Source organism: Guillardia theta (genome assembly GCF_000315625.1).
Source record: "Guillardia theta CCMP2712 unplaced genomic scaffold GUITHscaffold_36, whole genome shotgun sequence".
NCBI classification, from domain to species: domain Eukaryota; class Cryptophyceae; order Pyrenomonadales; family Geminigeraceae; genus Guillardia; species Guillardia theta.
The window spans coordinates 58,486-71,013 of NW_005434638.1; the positions used below are offsets into that span (position 1 = coordinate 58,486).

The 12,528-nt window shown below is 54.7% G+C and overlaps 4 protein-coding genes across 4 annotated transcripts in view; 2 read left to right on the forward strand and 2 right to left on the reverse strand.

Annotated features, from left to right (window-relative positions):
* GUITHDRAFT_71483 (hypothetical protein) overlaps positions 1–1,571 on the reverse strand; it is a gene marked incomplete at both ends in the record, with an annotated part of 2,194 nt that extends 623 nt beyond the window's left edge. The window contains 3 exons of the mRNA XM_005832075.1: positions 51–509; positions 562–735; positions 930–1,571. Of these exons, the coding sequence (XP_005832132.1) occupies positions 51–509; positions 562–735; positions 930–1,571 (1,275 nt within the window). The remainder of the gene's footprint in view (positions 1–50; positions 510–561; positions 736–929) is intronic.
* Positions 1,572–5,026: 3,455 nt separating this feature from the next.
* On the forward strand, positions 5,027–7,307 carry GUITHDRAFT_94709 (hypothetical protein). The gene is made up of 6 exons (XM_005832076.1): positions 5,027–5,135; positions 5,188–5,312; positions 5,365–5,407; positions 5,466–6,898; positions 6,946–7,032; positions 7,093–7,307. The coding sequence occupies exons 1-6, from the start codon at positions 5,054–5,056 to the stop codon at positions 7,138–7,140; spliced, it is 1,818 nt and encodes a 605-aa protein (XP_005832133.1). The 5' UTR covers positions 5,027–5,053; the 3' UTR covers positions 7,141–7,307.
* A 2,721-nt stretch (positions 7,308–10,028) lies between these two features.
* GUITHDRAFT_43922 (hypothetical protein) lies at positions 10,029–10,448 on the forward strand (the record flags this gene model as incomplete). Its single annotated transcript, XM_005832077.1, has 1 exon — positions 10,029–10,448. A coding segment is annotated over one exon (420 nt), but the record flags the coding sequence as incomplete, so codon positions are not given.
* A 302-nt stretch (positions 10,449–10,750) lies between these two features.
* Positions 10,751–12,528, reverse strand: part of GUITHDRAFT_163320 (hypothetical protein) — a gene marked incomplete at its 3' end in the record, with an annotated part of 2,082 nt that continues 304 nt past the window's right edge. The window contains exons 2-8 of the mRNA XM_005832078.1: positions 12,293–12,412; positions 11,991–12,123; positions 11,615–11,739; positions 11,407–11,541; positions 11,153–11,209; positions 11,072–11,110; positions 10,751–10,846 (exon numbers count right to left, since the gene is read on the reverse strand). Coding sequence (XP_005832135.1) covers positions 10,751–10,846; positions 11,072–11,110; positions 11,153–11,209; positions 11,407–11,541; positions 11,615–11,739; positions 11,991–12,123; positions 12,293–12,412 — 705 coding nt within the window. The remainder of the gene's footprint in view (positions 10,847–11,071; positions 11,111–11,152; positions 11,210–11,406; positions 11,542–11,614; positions 11,740–11,990; positions 12,124–12,292; positions 12,413–12,528) is intronic.

Consider the following 12,528-nt stretch of genomic DNA (forward strand, 5'->3'; position numbering starts at 1 on the left):
GCTCACCGTCATGGTTGTCATCGTGCACACGAGCAGAGACACGAGAAAACGAGTGGAGGAGTGGGGAAGGGGAAGGGGGAAGGGGGAGGAGGAGGAGGAGGAGGAGGAAAGGATACCTCCTGCGGATCCTTCTTGGCTGCATGATGGAAGAAGCCGCTGACGATGGCTTTACGGACTTTGTTCCAGTTCTTGCCAGCGCTGACGATGTCGAGCTTGTGACGATCCATGATCTGCAGGATCTGCTTGCGCACGTCCTGAGCTCGACGAAGGGAGCGAGCGTGCAGGAAGTTTTCGTAGCACCAGGGGTTACTGAACTTGTTTCTCTTCCAGGCCTCGTAGACATTGAGTAGCATCAGGTGATCTCCTTCCGGGCAGTAGAACTTGGACTTCTTCTGGTCTGCCTCCGCCGCCTTGTCCTTGGGGCGGTAGAAGAGCGTCTCCACCGAGAGCATGGCGACAATGGTCAGGATCTCCTCGGCGCAGGAGAGGTCGACGGCTGCGAGGAGGATCTGCAGGGGGGGCGAGTGAGTTGCAAGAGGAAAGAAAAGCACTAACGGTCACCTTGGACAGCGTTGGATCCAGGGGAAACTCCGCCATCCTCCTTCCAAGGCGGGTCAGCAGCCCTTCCTCGTCTAAGGCTCCAAGGGCGTATAGAGTCTCCATAGCGTGGACGAGGGTCTGGATAGGAGGAGGATCCATGAAGTCGAAGTGTATGATGTCGTTAATACCCATTGCCTGTCAAACTGATCAAACCCCGCCGCAAGATTGAGAAAGCAGGGCGAAATGCAAGACAGCCATCAGGGACTCGCGGGAGGGGGAGGGGAAAACTCAAAAACAGTCAAGAGGAGGGTCAGAAGCAACACAGAGAGGACTGTGCGAGCAGCAAGCAAGGGAGAGCCGATAGTCAGAGCAAGGAGTCGAAGGGTTACCTTGAGCTGTAGGACGGTATTGCCGAGGTTGGCTCGCTGGATCTCAGGGACAGACATCGGCATCATCTCTGACTTGAACGCGTTCTCAGTGTAGAGACGGTAGCACTTTCCCGGCCCCGTCCTGCCTGCTCGCCCTGCCCTCTGCTTTGCCGAGGCCTGTGAGATGGGGGCGACGACGAGGGCGTCGACTCCAGTCTTGGGGTTGAAGACTTTCTGCTTGGCGAAGCCGGGATCAACAACGTAGAAGATGCCGTCTATGGTGAGAGAGGCCTCGGCGATGTTGGTGGCAACGATGACCTTGCGCTCTCCGATGGGGGTGGGATCGAAGATTCTTGTCTGCATCTCACTGGGGAGCGTCGAGTAGACGGGGAAGATGTTGAGCTTGGGGGCGAGCTTTCCCAGGGACTTCATGCGCTCGAAGAGAATTTGGCAGGCCGTGTCAATCTCCTCCTGACCCGTGAGGAAGAGCAGAATGTCACCTGGAGGTTCTGCAAGGTGAATTTGCATGACAGTGATAAGGGCAGCGTCAAGGTAGTCAGACTCGGGGGCCTTGGTGTACAGGACCTCGACGGGGAAGGTTCGACCAGGGACCGTGAAGACGGGGCACTTATTGAAGTACTCGGAGTACTTCTCGGCCTCCATGGTGGCTGACGTGACGATGAGCTTGAGCGACGGCCTCTTCATCGCAGCCTTTTTCATTAAAGAGAAGAGCACGTCGGTATGAATCGTCCGTTCGTGCGCCTCGTCCAGCATAATCACGCTGTAGCCCGACACCTCCGTATCGATCAAGCACTCACGGAGGAGCATACCGTCTGTCATGTACTTGATCACGGTCTCAGGGGACGTGCAATCTTCGAAACGGATGGTGTAGCCGACCTCCTGGCCCAACCTGCACCCGAACTCCTCGGCCACGCGCTTGGAGACTGACATGGCTGCAACACGACGAGGCTGTGTGATGCCAATCTTCCCCCTGGTGGTATAACCAGCTTCTGCCAGATATTGCGGCATCTGTGTCGTCTTTCCTGACCCGGTCTCTCCAATGACAATCAGGATCTGGTGGTCCTTCATTGACTGCAAGAACGCATCGCGGAAGTGGAAGATGGGAAGTGACTCCCGCTGCTGCTTGATCGTCTGGTTGGTCTGCCTGTACCCCGTTGACGTTCCTCCTCCTCCCATCGTCTGCGATCTCCACTCCTCAATCTCTGGAGGAGCAGCACCAATACCTGCCAACTCCTGGGAAAGCATTCGTTCTCCCGGGGCTGCGAGAGGGTCAGCCCAGGTCCTCCCGAGATCTTTTGGAGCTGACTCCATGAGCGCTCGCTGCTGCTGCTCACGAAGCTCTCTCCTCTCCTTAGCGAGGGCTGACTGCGTCAAGGCAGCTCTCTGAAGGGAACCATCAGGGTTCTTGACGACCTTGATTGGGGAGAGGTTCAGACTCATCCTCGTTTGCCCCTTCAAGAACTCTGGCTCGTCATCGTTCAACTCAATCTCGAGCTCTTCCCCTTCCTCCTCCTTCCCATGCGCCAGCAGCCCCGTCTCTTCATCGTACGTCGGGTACTCCTCCACGCTGAGCACGCCGGAAGCAATCAGCTGTTGCGCCTCCCACAGATCCGGGGACGCCAGCCTCTTGGTCACCCTCCTCGGGCCAGCATCGCGGTCCTCAGCGTGAATGGGTACACCAGACACGTTCTCTTCGATCGGCTTGGAAGGATTGGACCTCTGGTTCTGCGTCATGGAGGTCATCGGAGCGAGATCTCGCCCAGTGGTTTGATCGACGTCCCTCATGGTCAGCGACATCTTGTTGTCCGTCATGGACAGGACCTTGACCCACACCTGGTTGTCGACGTCAGGGTGCTCAACGCAGAAAGGAACACAAAGTTTCTCACCGCATCGCCACGTCTGAAGGCGTCCTTCCCGCTGATGATACGGCCTTTCCCTGCGATCTGCGAGATATGTAGGAGTCCTTCCTTGCGCCCGAACTGATCTAACTGTACAAAAACACCAAAGTCCATCGTGTTTGACACTCGCCCCCGGTAAACAGCATATATCTGTGGTTCTGACGGTCGAGGCGGAGGAGGATTTCCTCTTCGTCCGTCCCTATCATACCTATCATCACGGTATCTATCATCGTAGTCTCTAGAATCTCTTCTCTTGTAACTATCCCTTCCCCGCGACCGCGACCGCGACCGCGAGCGTTCCCTCGTTCGCTCCTTGTCCTCGTTCTTTGCCTTGTCGGGTCGCTCTTTCGGGGGAGACGGCGAAAAGCGGACTGGTGCTGTGTCAGGGATCGCGAGGCCGGGAAACTTTTCCTGTTTGGCCGAGGTGTCCCCCGTACTTCCATTGGTGCTCGTCGTAGTCACCTTCTTCTTGGGCTTCATGCGCAGTATGAGGGAGTAGAGACTCGAAACAAACGAGTCCGGGAACTCAGCTCCATTCTCCTCCAACGCCCTCTGGAACTTCTGCAGGTCGCTGTTCTCCTCCGCCAGGTTGATGATGAACTCCGCCAGTGTCTTGTCCCCCACCCCGACATGATTCTCGAGCTCAGTACAGACCTGTGCAAGTCGTCAGCGAGCGCATACTCCTGCCTCCAAGTCCCTCTGTCGTCACCTTGGAAACCAAGGACAGGTACTGGAGCTTTTCCATGACCACGGTCGTAGAACAGGACTCCTCCTGCCGCCTGAGGTCAATCATAACAGCAACAACGCATTCAGCCATGAGAAGATTTTAACGAGATCTCAAGATATCAAGCATGGGACAAGCAGAGAGAGGAGACACTGGAGAACTAGCGAGTGAACCAAATGAGCATTGCAGAATAAAGAACGAGGATGGTAATGGCTGAGCGGCAGGTAGCCATGGTGAGTTGAGGTCAATCCCTGGAACACATTTCTAGATTGAAATAATCGCATAGTGAGGAAGAACAATATCGCTGTTCACGCGCTGAGACTGAGACTAGAGAATAAACACAACTCAACAATGTGATGTGAACGAGGGGAAGGGATAAAAAACAAGTTCTCCGATCCGAGGGAGACAGAGGGAGAGGAGGAGCAGGGAGGGAGGGACCGAGACTCTCATCGTGTGATCCTGCTCATAAGTGAGGTGGTAAGACTTGATCGCCATGGGCGGCGACAGCGAGTACGGGATAGCATGTGCGCGCATTGCGCTGCAGTGGCAGGGTCCGGGGGAAGGGAATAGGAAGAAGGGGTGAGGTAGTATCACCCACCCCTTCCATATCAGCGATATATGGTAGAAATTGGGGGTATTTCGAAACTCAGGATGGGATGAAGTAGGGTAGGGTAATAAATGATTTAGCTGAATTGGTAAAATTTCAGGAGTGTCTTCAGCCAATGAACCAAACATGGTAACCTCCACCCTCTTGATAGATCACCCCACCTACACTTTCCCACCATATTTGAGTCAAATAGACTAGATTATGGGGGTGCTTCTTATACCCCTACCTCCCATTGAATTGAGCTTCAAATTTGTCCAAACAATTGACACTATCCTACCCTACACGTATTTTTGGGTAGACACCGGGTACTAGCTAATGAAAATGTACATGATAGTACCGGTTGTCATAGTACCCCCACCACTCCACATTCCTTTGCCCGATGTCCTCCCATGTTTGTTTCTTGTTCGCCAAAGTATGGCAGGCGGTGGGAGAGCGCAGAGGCAGAGACGAAGGAGGGGAGAGAGGAGATGCAAAGGGATGCAGGAAGGTGATGGGGGGGGGGAGGAGGAAAGGGAAGTGTGGGAGTAGACCTGAAATATAGGAAAGGAAGAAAAAATGAAAGGAATTGATAAGTGCACAAGGTTGAATGGGCCAGACAGATAGCGGAGAGGCAGAGCTAAAGGAGGAGATGGAGGAGAGGGACTGGGACACTTGAATTAGGCCGGGATGGCGGGGAGAGTTGTAGCAAGAGGCCTCGGTAAAGGCGACATTGCCGGGGCAACATGAAAACGAGGAGAGAGGGAGTTTCAGTCCCTTAGGAAGCGACGAACTTGAGGAGTTGGCAATGAATGAATGAGTTGCATTGATGAGAAACCCATAGCATTGGAATTTTACCCTTCGCGCGGCTCCCTCCTCCTGAGACTAGTGCAGGTCTGTGATTGTGGGTGGATGGGAGATGTGCGCCAAACACGAGATGGTCAACGAGATGGTCTCGCGCTTGAACTGTGGCGAACATCTGTCGGAAGTGAAGATGCCAGGTGCGAACCAGCCAGAGGTTGGCATGCAGACTTCCCTGACTGCTCAAGGCAGGTTGTCTCATCGGGAAGACGGGGATAGCGCAAGTCGCTACCGCGATCCAGTCCAACCCTCACGTGCGCTACGTTGATCTGTCGAGCAATGGGCTGAATGAGTATGGCGCCACTCAAATCTCACAGGTTTGAAGTTTGACCCAGCTGTGTTGCTGCTGCAGCTGACAGCTGCCGACAGTTCCTCCGGGTCACCAACAGCCTCCGCTCTCTTTCGTTGGACGGTGAAGTCCCAGCATGAGAGGTCTGGAATCTGTTCTTAGCTGATGTTGTATTGGACAGATAACTCTATCAAGACTGCTGGCGCCGAGGAGCTCAGCAAAGCGATCGAAACTAACAGCAACCTGCACATCCTGCACCTGAGCTGCAACAGGATCGAAGATGCTGGTTGTAGGATGATTGCGCTTGCCCTGCGCAACAACAACTCCATCCATTCACTGTATCTGGACAACAACAATGCTGGGGACGAGTTCGGGAAGGATATGGGCGTCACTCTGACGATGAACAGCACACTGAGGTTCCTCGACTTGTCGGACAACGACATCAAAGCGACCGGCGCCATGGCACTTGCCAAGGCTCTTCAAAACAACTCGGTGGTGACGTCGATGAACATCAGCAGAAACAACATTGCAAACGAGGGTGCGACGGAGATCGCGCGCATGCTGCTGACCAACACGAGCTTGCAGCAGCTGCGCATGTCGTGGAACACTATCAATGATGGCGGAGCCCATGAGCTTGCGAAAGTGCTTTCAGAGAACAGCACTCTCAGGCTGTTTGACATCGCGGACAACCGGGTCAGCAGCGTAGGAGCTACAGAGCTCGCCAAGGCGCTGCGGGTAAACAACTCGATCACAGCCTTGCACCTGTCGGGGAACGGCATCGCAGGTCCTGGAGCGCAAGAGGTTGCGGCCGCGTTGCATGTGAACAAGAGTCTACAGGAGCTCTATCTTGCTTGGAACTGTATTGTAGAACATGGGGCTAAGGCACTGGCAGACGCTCTCTGCGAGAACACAACACTGACAACCCTGGACATGGGGGCCAACGGGATCGGGAAGGAGGGAGCGTCGCACATCGCGCGTGCCCTGACGCAAAACACAACTCTCAAGGTGCTGCACCTGCACGGCAACGTGCTGAAGGAGGAAGGGCCGAAGCAGATCGCCAAGGCGCTCCAGACCAACAAATTCTTGGAGTTCCTCGACCTCGATGGGAACGAGATAGGAGTGAACAACATCAAGGAGCTGGCAGAGTCCGTCAAGATCAACTGCTCGCTCCAGACCCTGAAGCTTGCAAGGAACAAAATCAACGACATTGGGGCATGGGAGCTAGCAGAGGCGCTGAAAATCAACCGCTCGCTCACGAAGCTGGACCTGACGAGGAACAACGTGGAAGAGACAGGGGCGACCGGGCTCAACGATTGCTTGCACATCAACAACACTCTGAGGGAGCTCCATCTGTCTTACAACAAGATTAAGGAGACCGGTGCCATGTCCATTGCACAGGCCATCAATGTAAATACGACACTCCACACTCTCCTAATTGCAGACAACGACATCCCGGATGCCGGGGCCATGAAGATCGCAGAGGCGCTCGCGGCCAACAGCACTATCCACACCCTGGACCTGCTGGGCAACACAATATCCAAGAAGGTGGAGGAGCTGCTGGACCAGATCATGAGGAACACCAGCGCTTACGTCACCATCCCCACGGAGTTCCAGGTGAGGAGATTCGTCCTGCTGGGGGCCTGCTGAGAGATGCCATGCAGGTCGCCCTGTGCATGGGGTTGCATCCCAGGTTAGGAGCCGACCCCGACTGCTGCATCCGGATACTTGACGAGTCACTGGTGATGATGGTACGGCCCGCTGCTGGAGTGATGGTGAGCTTTACTGACCCTCCTGCCTCTTGCTCTCAGGTGATTGAATGCTCGACGGTGGCCGCTCCTAGGAACTTCCAGTTCTGAAGGCCCCGGCGGTCGGAGCCCGCATCCCGGACCCCGGACAATTCACATCCGGGTCATACTATGATAGTCTGCAACATTCCATGGGGACTCAGGCCGAGTTGGCGTAGACGGCGGTTGGATATACGGTTATGTAGTATGATTAATACATGATGATCATCATTTTGTTGAAAGATGACTAAGTTGAAGGCCGGGCCGCGGTGCTCAGCTGCTAGCCTCAGTGCGTTCTGCTAGTGGCAGGTTCAGTAGACTCGATGATTCCTCTGGTCGTGACGGATCGCATGCCAGCCGTGCCAGTCAGATAGCACCGAGTTAACAAAACTCTCCCGGTGTAAATCACGATTTTTCGAGGCGGCCATGTAGTGACGGTGGGACGAAGAGGGGCCTTCCTAGCCCGGCCTTGTTAAGGTCCTCTCATGTCTGGATGCTCAGTGGGTTTCACATCCTAGCATACAGTCTATATCTCATGTGCTCCTCAATTCTCGTTTCGTGTGCATTAAACTGGCTCGGTCTTGAGCAAAAAGTGCACAAGTCTAACACTGTGACAAACTTGTGCTCCGTCAGGTCGCCATCCTGTCCTGAGCTCCTAGCGTCAGAACAGCCGTACTGGAGGAAGTCCCCGCAGTTGAACTTGAAAAATCAGCCGCGCCATCATCGGATCCGTTTCCGGCTCAGTGACTGAGGCTCCCGGCGCGGGGCCGCGGCCCGCCCGGGGCCCAAACCCAGTGAGGCGGACTTGAGATTCATCACACCCACCCAATCAGAGAGGACTAAAAAGTACGTGGAGGGTAGGGGTAGGGCTGAGTGTTGTCGCCAGAAATAGATCGCAGGGCGGCATGGGCAAGAAGGGAGCCGCGGGTGGAAGCGGTGAAGGTGGAGGAGGAAGAGGAGGAGGAGGAGGAGGAGGAGGAGGAGGAGGAGGTCGGGGATTGAATTCGGTTCTTGGAGAGGACGTGCCTGTTTCTGTGTCGTCCTACGGCTCCAACGACCAGGCTGTACCCATGCTTCGCAGCGCTGACCTCAGGAACGAACCGCTGCCGCATCATGTGACCTCCTACATTCGACGCGGTTCCTCGACCAGGTCGGCGAGACTCGCACGATCCGCCATGGTGGCCTCAAGCATTATGTTGGGGATATTGGCGATCACACTCTTTGTGGGCCCCAAGCACGAGAGGCAGGTGTCGCGGTCTACTACGAAACTCTTCCATACGGTGCTATCAGGTCGGAATATGTATGAGCCCCCTCCGAAAGCTGGCAAGCTATCTGAAGCTTCATCTCCTTCTGGCATCTCCGGAAAGAACGCCCTGCCGCAAACTCTGCAGGAAGAGTCTTCGGAAGGAGCCACTGAGGAGGGGGCAGAGGGTGGGACGACGAAAGAGAAGAAGGAACGGGAGGAGGAGGAGGGAGAGAGCGAGCTGGACGAAGAGAGGGAGATCGAAGTCAAGTTGCGGTGGGGTTTCGCTTTCGTTACGCTGATCATCTCCTTCTCTGTCCTGTTCGAGTATGCGGTGGACTTTATTCGCGAGAGGGTACCGGAGCTCTTGCAGGAGGTGGTGGACGCCCTACTGGAGGAGCTGACCACCCTTGGGTTCTTGGGCTTCCTCTTCTTCTTGTTCACCGTCCCTGTGGAGGGGGAGGAGAGCCTGCTGGGCATCGCCTCCGTCTACTCCTTGCACGAGCCCAGTGCGCTCCAGGAGCTGTTCGAGGGCCTGCACTACCTGGTGTTCTTCATCTCGCTGTCCTTCATCCTGAGCACCATCGGAGGTCTGTGGTCCTTCCAGCTGACCAGCAACAAGCAGTGGGCAGACTTTGAGACCCTGGGCAGCAAAGTGTTCGAGGAAAACTCACTTCTGGACATCGAGCCGAACGATGCGAACCATGGCGCCTCGCTCATGGCCGAGTGGAAGAAGCCCCTCGACGTGCAGAGGGCGGAGTACTTGAGGATCCGGACAAGGTTCATCATCGAGGCGAAGGAGCCTGAGCTTGAGCCTGACTTCGACTTCCATGAGTACCTTCAGAGGAGGGTTGCTGAGCAGTTCTCTAAGATGATCAAGATCTCCCCTGTGGACTGGCTATGCACCTGGCTGCTCCTGGTCATCTTCTTCGGAGTGGTGGAGGAGGGGATCACGTCGAACAACCTGCTGGTGTTCTACTGGTTCCTGCTCTTTATCATCGTCGCCCTGTGCCTCCTCTTGCAGTGCAAGATGGTCTGGATCCGGCAGCAACTGATCCCCCGCCTCCCCAGCGAGATGCAGAGCTCTGCAAAGTTTTCGAAGAAACTGGTGATTGCACCAGTCATGCTGGATCAGAGCACCTTCAAGAAGAGCAAGGAGTTCTCCCTCTCCTTCCTTCTCAAGTACGTCCCATCAACACTGGTCACTCTCGTCAAGGCGATAGTCCACCAGCGACCACCCAACAAGCATGAGAGGCTGTTCTGGGGTGTGGCCAAGGGGCCGGAAATCACTTCCCACGCCATCCGGTTATGCATGTTCTGGACCATCATCTCCCTTGCGATGTTGTTGTCCCATCATATGCCAGGGATCGTCAAGAGCGGAGAGGACCTGACGGGGTACAGGATCTTTGGGCACCTGATGTTCGCCACCTTGGTGCTGATTCACATCATTGCGATCCCGATCAACTACGTCAGCGCCAAGATCTTCACCATGTGCTTCTCCATCGAGATGTTCGCGGACAAGGAGATGATCGAGAAGATCGTGAGGGAGCAGAAGTATGCCAGGTGCCAGAAGGCTATCGACATGCTCTTCATGCTCCACTTCTACATGCAGCAGGCAAAGTGGCTGAAGCAGCAGGCGGAGGAGGCAGAGAAGGGAGTGTCGCAGAGCCCGGGGACGTACACTGGGCAGATGTTCGTGCCATCCAACGAGGAGGAGCAGAAGGCACTGGCGGAGCTTGAGGAGCTCTTTAACCACTTCGACCAAGACGGCAGCGGGGAGTTGTCGACGGCGGAGGTGGGAGAGTTGCTGGGAACGATGGGAACGAACCTGATGCCGGAGGAGCTGGAGAAGCTGGTGAAGCTGATGGACAAGGATGGGTCGGGAGAGATCTCGCTGGACGAGCTGGCGTCAGTGATGCTGTCGAAGAGGCAGATGACCAACAAAAACATCAAGCTGACCGAGGTAGGAGAGGAGCTGTTCGCCATGTTCGACAAGGACGGGAAGGGAGAGATATCGCTGGATGAGATGATCGAGACATTCGAGTCGATCGGGAAGAACTGGGACATGGACGACGTGGTGTCCTTCTTCGAGCTCATCGACCTCGATGGAAGCAAGAGCATCAACAAGCAAGAATTCTTTGCGGTAAGATGGATCCTCCTCCTCCTCCTCCTCCTCTTTCTCCTCCTCCTCCTCCTCCTCCTCCTCCTCCTCCCCACCTTTTTTCGGCATTTACTCCACTTTGCGTCCTCGCTCTTTTCTACACTTTCTAGTCTTCCCGCCCATAATGTTTGCTTGCAGTTCATCGAAGACGTGGAACGGATGACCAAGTAACGGTCCACAGCGTGTTCAATTATTCTTTCCTCTCTCAGTCTCTAATTATTGTTTCTCTACCCTCCCCCATTTCTAATATTTACAACTGAATTAAACATGTAATCTCCTTAGAAGGGCGGGAAATGCGCTTTATACCAGACGAAGATCTTGCGCTGCAGCGGTTCGACGATGGCAAGGAAGAAGGAGAAGGAAGGATTGGCGTGCTGCATTAAATGTCAATGTATGATGCTACGAAAGACCATGACGATGATGAGGGTGTTGTCGTCCTTGTTTGATGATTACGATGACGACGAGGATGTTGGCTGTGGTTGTGGTTATGATATTGGTTGATGATGATGATCATGATGATGATGATGATGATATAGTTGTGGTTGTGGTTGATGTTGTTGTTGAACATGATGATGTACTGTTGGTAGTGATGGTGTTACCGAGGGGAAGAGCTCGAAGTCTGCGTCGACTTTTGTGATCTGCAGGATAGTCATACAACGGAGGAGGAGGGGAAAGACAACAAGATAGGGGATGGAAGTCACTTGCAGCTTGTGCGTCTGACTCTTCGAAACTTTTACCTTCCATGTTGTCAGGCAAGAAGTCGAAAGATAAATCTCCTCCTCCTCCTCCTCCTCCTCCTCCTCCTCCTCCTCCTCCTCCTCCTCCTCCTCCTCCTCCTCCTTGTGTTGCAGCTCTCCACTTCCTCATTCCCTCTGCCCCCCGTCCTCGTCCTTCCCGTACTTGCTCTATCCTACCCTCCGCCCGTCTCTCCTACCAGATCTTTGTACATGTCCTTGGTAACATCCATGTACGCGTCAATGCTGTCTTCGAACTGACACGTTCCTCCTCCAACCACTAGTGCCTTGAAGATATGGAAGATCAGCTCCTTCCTCTCTTCTTCTGAGAACTCCTGCGAACGCTTCTCAACCCTGTACGAGAGGACGACGAAGAGGAAGACGAGGACAAGGGGAAGGAGGATCAACCTCGTAGTGGTCACTCTCTTCCTGTACCAGCAGCTTGTGTAGCTCGTCGGAGAGAACAAGGTCGTCGACAAACTCGTCGAAACATTTCACAAGAGCTCCGTTCTCCCGCACAACAGGAGGGTCCTCTGTGCAAGAAGAAGTCACGAAAGATCTGATAGCATCAGCTAGCACTACTAAACTATGAGAGCACTGAAAAAATCAAAAACTCATGCTCCCTTCCTCCCGCCCTGCCACCTCCTCACCTTCACAGCTCTTTCTTCCCTCTCATCTCCTTCTTCCTTCGCTCGTCTCCTCTCCTCTCCCCTCCCCTCGTCTCCCCTCCCCTCCCCTCGTCTCCCCTCCCCTCCCCTCCCCTCCCCTCCCCTCGGTCTCTCACCAATCTGCATCAGCTTGTCAAAGAACTCCATGTTGGTCACACTGCTGGCCAGCTCCTCCACCTCGACCCTCCTGACCGGCCCAACTCTTCTCCACGAGTCTCTGCCGGAGGAAACGCTGAGAGAGCTTTGCACCTTCACACGAGATGTGATGAGTTGACAGGACAGGACAGGACAGGAAAGAGGACAGGACAGGACAGGACAGGACAGGACAGAGGACAGGACAGGACAGAGGACAGAGGACAGGACAGGACAGAGGACAGGACAGAGGACAGGACAGGACAAAAAGTTGGTGTTTTTCTACCGTCTTTGAAGCAAAAAAATCTCTGAAGAAGACTTGAGACTGGTGCTTGGAGAAGAACTCGTCGAAGCTGAAGGCTCGCAGGTACGAACAGTCCTCAAACCCCCACTTGGTCCAGAGCTCCTGCAATGCCTGTTGACTGAAGGGAGGGAGGGAGGGAGGGAGGGATGGGGTGGGGAGGGAGGGAGGGAGAGAGAGAGAGATAGAGAGATAGAGAGATAGAGAGATAGAGAGATCGA